Source organism: Perca fluviatilis, unplaced genomic scaffold (genome assembly GCF_010015445.1).
Source record: "Perca fluviatilis unplaced genomic scaffold, GENO_Pfluv_1.0 PFLUV_unplaced_scaf_41, whole genome shotgun sequence".
Lineage (NCBI taxonomy): Eukaryota > Metazoa > Chordata > Actinopteri > Perciformes > Percidae > Perca > Perca fluviatilis.
In genome coordinates, this window is record NW_024375717.1 from 22,501 (window position 1) to 30,000 (window position 7,500).

At 46.8% G+C, this 7,500-nt stretch overlaps 1 protein-coding gene across 1 annotated transcript in view; it reads left to right on the top strand.

Annotated features, from left to right (window-relative positions):
* Positions 1-5,318: 5,318 nt before the first annotated feature.
* LOC120555235 (cilia- and flagella-associated protein 251-like) overlaps positions 5,319-7,500 on the top strand; it is a gene marked incomplete at its 3' end in the record, with an annotated part of 12,805 nt that continues 10,623 nt past the window's right edge. Inside the window, 2 exon segments of the mRNA XM_039793913.1 lie at positions 5,319-6,538; positions 6,581-6,825. Coding sequence (XP_039649847.1) covers positions 5,820-6,538; positions 6,581-6,825 — 964 coding nt within the window.

Here is a 7,500-nt window from a genome sequence, read left to right on the forward strand (position 1 = left end):
AATGTTTGTGATGATATTCCAGGTTATCTATAGGTTAAACTACCGTTTGTGATGATATTCCAGGTTATCTATAGGTTAAACTACCGTTTGTGATGATATTCCAGGTTATCCATAGGTTAAACTACCGTTTGTGATGATATTCCAGGTTATCCATAGGTTAAACTACCGTTTGTGATGATATTCCAGGTTATCCATAGGTTAAACTACCGTTTGTGATGATATTCCAGGTTATCCATAGGTTAAACTACCGTTTGTGATGATATTCCAGGTTATCCATAGGTTAAACTACCGTTTGTGATGATATTCCAGGTTATCCATAGGTTAAACTAATGTTTGTGATGATACTCCAGGTTATCTATAGGTTAAACTACCGTTTGTGTGAACTTATTCCAATAAATCGTCCCCTGCACACTTATGACACAAGGAAAAAACACCTAATCACTGGCAAAAATCAGTCCTTCCAGAAAAATGTGGAGTTTTTTTGTGAAAAACACACACACACACACACACACACACACACATAAATATGCGGACTTTGGCTGATTATGTGTTGAATTATGCGATCGCATAATTAAGTTTTTCTGGAGGGACTGAAATAAAGGTGTTTAAAGTGTACGAGTCTGAGTGTAGTCTGTAGGGGACCGCAGATTTGGAACGAGCTCGAGGAAAACTTGAAAGTGTCGTATTCTCCATCTCCAAGAAAAGCCTCAAGGAGAAACTGCTCCTAACATATGATTGCTGATTGTTCTGTAAATGCTGTAGTTTGTGCTGGGACTGTCTGTCTGTCTGTAGTGTTTGTCTGTGTTAGTCTGTATTCTGTATTGTCTATTTTGTGTCTATGGTAAATTGAGTTTTTGGATTGTATATTATCTGTTGTTGTTTATTGTTATCGGACCCCCTCCGAAAAGCTTTTAGGAGCTTATTTGGGGTTCCCCATTTCACGCGGCTCATATATTAACATTGTACCTTTTATGAAATTGTGTTTAATGATACATTAATGACGTGTGAAGTAAACGTGTAAATGTGAAAAAACAACTAATTAGTTTAGATGCAGAAGATAGATTCCTCTTATGTGTGTAAATATTTACTTGGCAAACAAAGGATATATTATTTAAGAAATCGATATTGTTGATGTCTGACCGTTTGTCCCTTTCCTCTCAGGACTCTGAATCTTTGGACCGGTGCATCCAGACGGCCCTGTCGGCGCTCTACCCGCCCTTCCAGGCCACATCGCCGAGCGTGCTGGGTCAGGTCCTCAGCGTGGTCGAGAGCTGCTACAGAGGAGACGGCCTGCGCTACCTCATCCACTTCCTGCTGCCTGCAAAGCAATTCTTAGTCAACCTGCAGCAAGATGCCTGCGTGAGTATACCTGGATCTGTCTACTGTTCAGTCTGTAGAGGCTACCGTTCAGTCTATAGAGGCTACCGTTCAGTCTGTAGAGGCTACCGTTCAGTCTGTAGAGGCTACCGTTCAGTCTGTAGAGGCTACCGTTCAGTCTGTAGAGGCTACCGTTCAGTCTGTAGAGGCTACCGTTCAGTCTGTAGAGGCTACCGTTCAGTCTATAGAGGCTACCGTTCAGTCTGTAGAGGCTACCGTTCAGTCTATAGAGGCTACCGTTCAGTCTATAGAGGCTACCGTTCAGTCTATAGAGGCTACCGTTCAGTCTGTAGAGGCTACCGTTCAGTCTATAGAGGCTACCGTTCAGTCTTTAGAGGCAACCGTTCAGTCTATAGAGGCTACCGTTCAGTCTGTAGAGGCAACCGTTCAGTCTGTAGAGGCTACCGTTCAGTCTTTAGAGGCAACCGTTCAGTCTTTAGAGGCTACCGTTCAGTCTATAGAGGCTACCGTTCAGTCTTTAGAGGCAACCGTTCAGTCTTTAGAGGCTACCGTTCAGTCTATAGAGGCTACCGTTCAGTCTGTAGAGGCTACCGTTCAGTCTTTAGAGGCAACCGTTCAGTCTTTAGAGGCTACCGTTCAGTCTATAGAGGCTACCGTTCAGTCTTTAGAGGCAACCGATCAGTCTTTAGAGACTACCGTTCAGTCTTTAGAGGCAACCGTTCAGTCTATAGAGGCTACCGTTCAGTCTTTAGAGGCAACCGTTCAGTCTATAGAGGCAACCGTTCAGTCTATAGAGGCTACCGTTCAGTCTTTAGAGGCAACCGTTCAGTCTTTAGAGGCAACCGTTCAGTCTTTAGAGGCAACCGTTCAGTCTATAGAGGCTACCGTTCAGTCTGTAGAGGCTACCGTTCAGTCTGTAGAGGCTACCGTTCAGTCTACAGAGGCTACCGTTCAGTCTTTAGAGGCAACCGTTCAGTCTTTAGAGGCAACCGTTCAGTCTATAGAGGCAACCGTTCAGTCTATAGAGGCTACCGTTCAGTCTGTAGAGGCTACCGTTCAGTCTATAGAGGCTACCGTTCAGTCTGTAGAGGCTACCGTTCAGTCTATAGAGGCAACCGTTCAGTCTATAGAGGCTACCGTTCAGTCTGTAGAGGCTACCGTTCAGTCTGTAGAGGCTACCGTTCAGTCTATAGAGGCTACCGTTCAGTCTATAGAGGCTACCGTTCAGTCTTTAGAGGCAACCGATCAGTCTTTAGAGGCTACCGTTCAGTCTACAGAGGCTACCGTTCAGTCTTTAGAGGCAACCGTTCAGTCTTTAGAGGCAACCGTTCAGTCTATAGAGGCTACCGTTCAGTCTGTAGAGGCTACCGTTCAGTCTGTAGAGGCTACCGTTCAGTCTACAGAGGCTACCGTTCAGTCTTTAGAGGCAACCGTTCAGTCTTTAGAGGCAACCGTTCAGTCTATAGAGGCTACCGTTCAGTCTGTAGAGGCTACCGTTCAGTCTATAGAGGCTACCGTTCAGTCTGTAGAGGCTACCGTTCAGTCTATAGAGGCAACCGTTCAGTCTATAGAGGCTACCGTTCAGTCTGTAGAGGCTACCGTTCAGTCTGTAGAGGCTACCGTTCAGTCTATAGAGGCTACCGTTCAGTCTATAGAGGCTACCGTTCAGTCTGTAGAGGCTACCGTTCAGTCTGTAGAGACTTCATCACTTCATTTAGCATCCATGTAAACAGTTTAGTTTGAATTGGGGTGAAGAAATATCCATGAAGCTAAGCTGCTACTGTTACCAGACATTAGATCCTCCATGAACTCTGAATAACTCACCTATCTGTCCTTTATTCGTGAGTCAGCAGTTAGATATGATGATGGAGTAACACATGAACAAACAAACCAGTGTCTGTGAGTCAGGACTCTCAGGTTGTTTCTGCTCCTGCCTGTTGAACAGCGTGCGTGGTTGGCTGATGTGTCATGTTTGGTTAAGATTACTGTTTGGGATCGGCACTCACCTGGCTGTTGCCGAGCGCCAGCTCTCCCACACACACACAGAGGCCAGCTGTTCAGCAGGAAACACTGATCATTGGCTGAAAGGTGGAGAGCCGTTTCAACCTGGACTCTATGGCTCCATGTTTGTGTGTCTAAGTGACTGATGGGAACAAGGATCTCTGAATCTGGTCCAGTATTAAACCAGAACCAAGCTGTAATGTAACCCTACAGGACTAATGTTCAGCAGCAGTTAGAGTCACTAAAAGTTCTGTTGTTGCTGCTGACAGACTCACATTATTATTCTAAGTGTCTGACAACATTATGGGATGGATCCCTACAGAGATAGACCTTTTAGTTAAAGAGTAAGATCCTTTTAGTTTAACATGAAACAGCCCCGAAATCACCATCACCAAACTACACCAGACTCCATGTAAATAATCAGGACTTTTAGCGTGTATAGAGCCAGCATATCTCCACCAGACTCCATGTAAATAATCAGGACTTTTAGCGTGTATAAAGCCAGCATATCTCCACATGTAAATGGGTGAATTAAGGGTTTATTTGAACCAAACCAGAGTGGTGATTGTTGGAACAGTGGAAAGATGAACCAAGACGGCTTTTGGTAGTTTTATTTAGTTTCTGTCCACTTTGACTGAAGTGTGTTTTATGCTGATAAAAGTCCTCATTATTTACATGGAGTCTGGTGGAGTTTGGTGATGGTGATTTGTAGCGATTTTGGGGCTGTTTTATGAAATAATTTTTACTAATCCTAATCTTTTCTCTCCTTGTCTTTCCTCCTTTCTCTCCTTGTCTCCTCTCCTTGTCTTTCCTCCTTTCTCTCCTTGTCTCCTCTCCTTGTCTCTCCTCCTTTCTCTCCTTGTCTCCTCTCCTTGTCTTTCCTCCTTTCTCTCCTTGTCTCCTCTCCTTGTCTCTCCTCCTTTCTCTCCTTGTCTCCTCTCCTTGTCTCCTCCCCTCTCAGCTGCAGTACTGTGGTCTGTTGTTCCGTCATGAAGGCTGGCCTCTGTGCGTCCACGAGAAGCTAGTCGTTCAGCTCTGTCCTCTGGACCCCCGTCTCCTCCATCCGGGAGACTTCTACCTGCTGGTTTCTCCCCCCGCTGCTGCCGTTCCTGCTCGCCGTTCCCCTGCCGCCTCCCCCTCCCCCTCCCCCCGACTGCTCCTGTGCAGCGTGTCAGCCGGCGGGCGCCATGTGGAGCAGCAGGAGGTGTCCCCGTTAGCGCTGGGCTCCGTCTTCACCATGGCGTGGCTGGACTCGGTCAACAGGGAGCGGGAGCAGCAAGGAGCGTCTCGGCTGCAGCGCTGCGTCCTCTCCGCGCACGGAGACGTCTTCAGGGTCCCCTGGGAGGACCTGGTCTACCCACAATTCATCAGCCCGCCCCGCGCCGCCCTGAAGGAGCCCGGGGAGCCGCGCGGAAACGATGGAGACACGCCCAGTCCCTGTAAAGACTCGTCCGGACAGGAAGTAAAGCTGCTCCAATCAGCGGCGAGCAGCGAGGGAGACGACTCAGAGGGAGAGTACGTGGAACTGGCGGAGCTGCCTCGCTTCTCCCCGCAGAAAGGCTCCTTGACCCAGTCCATCAGAGCCAGGACCGGCACACACACCACTGCACACACACCGCACACACCTAACAACAAACACACACTCTCTGATTCTACTACACACACTCCCAGAACCACTCACACACTCTTTACTGCTGCACACACACCTCACAAAAGACACACAAAAAACAAACACACACACACTCTCTTTTCACCAAAAAACACACAAAAACAACACCCACACCCCTCCACAAAAAAAAACCACCAAACAAAAAAAAACCACCCCTACCACACAAAACACAAAAAAAAAAACAAACCACAAACACCCACACAAACACAAAAAACACACAACAAAAAACCCCACTCCACCAAACAAAACACCCACAAACACCCCACACACATTCCACCAAAAAAAAACCCCACACAAAACAAACACACTCCCCAATACTACACACACTCTCCCTGATGTTGCACACACACCTAACAACACACACACACTCTCTGATTCTACGACACACACTCCCAGAACCCCTCACACACTCTCTGCTGCTGCCAATGCACCTAACAATGCACACACATGTTCTGCTGCTACAAAACACACTCCCACAACCACTAACAGGCACTCGGATGCTGCACACACACTCCCTGATGTTGTAAACACACCTAACAACCCTGAAACACTCTCTGATTCTGGGACACACACTCCCAGGACCCCTCACACACTCTCTGCTGCTGCTGGCCCGGCTAACGCTCGCTCCCCCCGGCCCTGTGCGGAGGTCAGCTCCCACGCCGAGCTTTGCTCGCGGCTCATCGAGGAAAACCTGAACCTGAAGGACTCGCGTGGACCTCTCATCCCCTCTGGCGGCTGGACGCCACAGGAACAGAAAGGAGGTACTGATTCAGAGGAGGAGCGAGGGAAAGGGAGGGAGACAGAGGAGGAGATGGAGAGGGAGACAGAGAGGGAGACAGAGGAGGAGATGGAGAGGGAGACAGAGGAGGAGAGGGAGAAAGGGAAGTGTGAGACAGTAGTTGATGAAGGTGAAGAGAAGGAAGAAGAAGCCAAGGATGAAGATGAAGATTTGCTGACTGAAAGTGGCGAGACGGAGGAAGAGTTGGAGGAGGTGGAGGTGGAAGAGGAGGTCCAGGTTACAGTTCTGAAGCAGAGTCAGGAAAGAAGGGAGGAGGAGCAGGTGATGAAAGAAGACAAGAGAAAAAGAGGGGAAGAGGAAGAGGAGGAAGAGAGACGATGTGAACAGACGCATACAGATAAGGAAGCTGATTCATGTTTGAACGCAAACTCTGAGGACTCTTATTCTGAAAATACAGAAAACAAACACTCTGAGGACTCTTATTCTGAAAATACAGAAAACAAACACCCTGAGGACTCTTATTGTGAAAACCACACACTCCAAACTCTCTCTGAGGACTCTTATTGTGAAAACAACACACTCCAAACACTCTCTGAGGACTCTTATTCTGAAAATACAGTAAACAAACACACTGAGGACTCTTATTGTGAAAACCACACACTCCAAACTCTGTCTGAGGACTCTTATTCTGAAAATACAGAAAATAAACACCCTGAGGACTCTTATTCTGAAAACCACACACTCCAAACACTCTCTGAGGACTCTTATTCTGAAAATACAGAAAACAAACACCCTGAGGACTCTTATTCTGAAAACCACACACTCCAAACACTCTCTGAGGACTCTTATTCTGAAAATACAGAAAACAAACACCCTGAGGACTCTTATTGTGAAAACCACACACTCCAAACTCTCTCTGAGGAGCCTAACACACCAGCGATGGATCCAGACTCACTTTGCACTGAACCTGAGGACTCTGAAGATAGACAGGAAGAGAGGGAGGATGAGGAAGAGGAGGAGAAAGAAGAAGGAGAAGCAGAGGTTGAAAGAGGAAGAACTGCAGAGCTTCAAAATAAAGGTACACAAAACTGTTTCTCCTCCTCAATCTAAACTTTCCCCATCCTGCTTTTCATCCCACAAACCATCTTTCTGTCTCCATTCATCACCTCCTCCTCTTCCTGCTCCTCTGATTGGCTGAATTAATTCTCCTCATCCTCCTCCTGCTCCTCTGATTGGCTGAATTAATCCTCCTCCTCCTCTTCCTGCTCCTCTGATTGGCTGAATTAATCTTCTGCCTCCTCCTCATGTACTTGTACACTTTAAAATCACCTCCAAATGTGGTTTAGTTAGTAGGCTAGTTAGTGAGTGGAGGACGAGTTAGTGAGTAGAGGATTAGTTAGTGAGTGGAGGACTAGTTAGTGAGGCCTAGTTAGTGAGTGGATGACTAGTTAGTGAGGACAAGTTAGTGAATAGATGACTAGATAGTGAGTGGAGGACTAGTTAGTCATTAGAGGACTAGTTAGTGAGGGGACTAGTTAGTGAGCAGAGGACTAGTTAGTTAGTGGACTAGTTAGTGAGTAGAGGACTAGTTAGTGGACTAGTTAGTTAGTGAGGGCTAGTTAGTGAGTGGAGGGCTAGTTAGTGAGTAGAGGACTAGTTAGTGTGGACTTATTAGTGAGTGGAGGACTAGTTAGTCATTAGAGGACTAGTTAGTGAGGGGACTAGTTAGTGAGCAGAGGACTAGTTAGTTAGT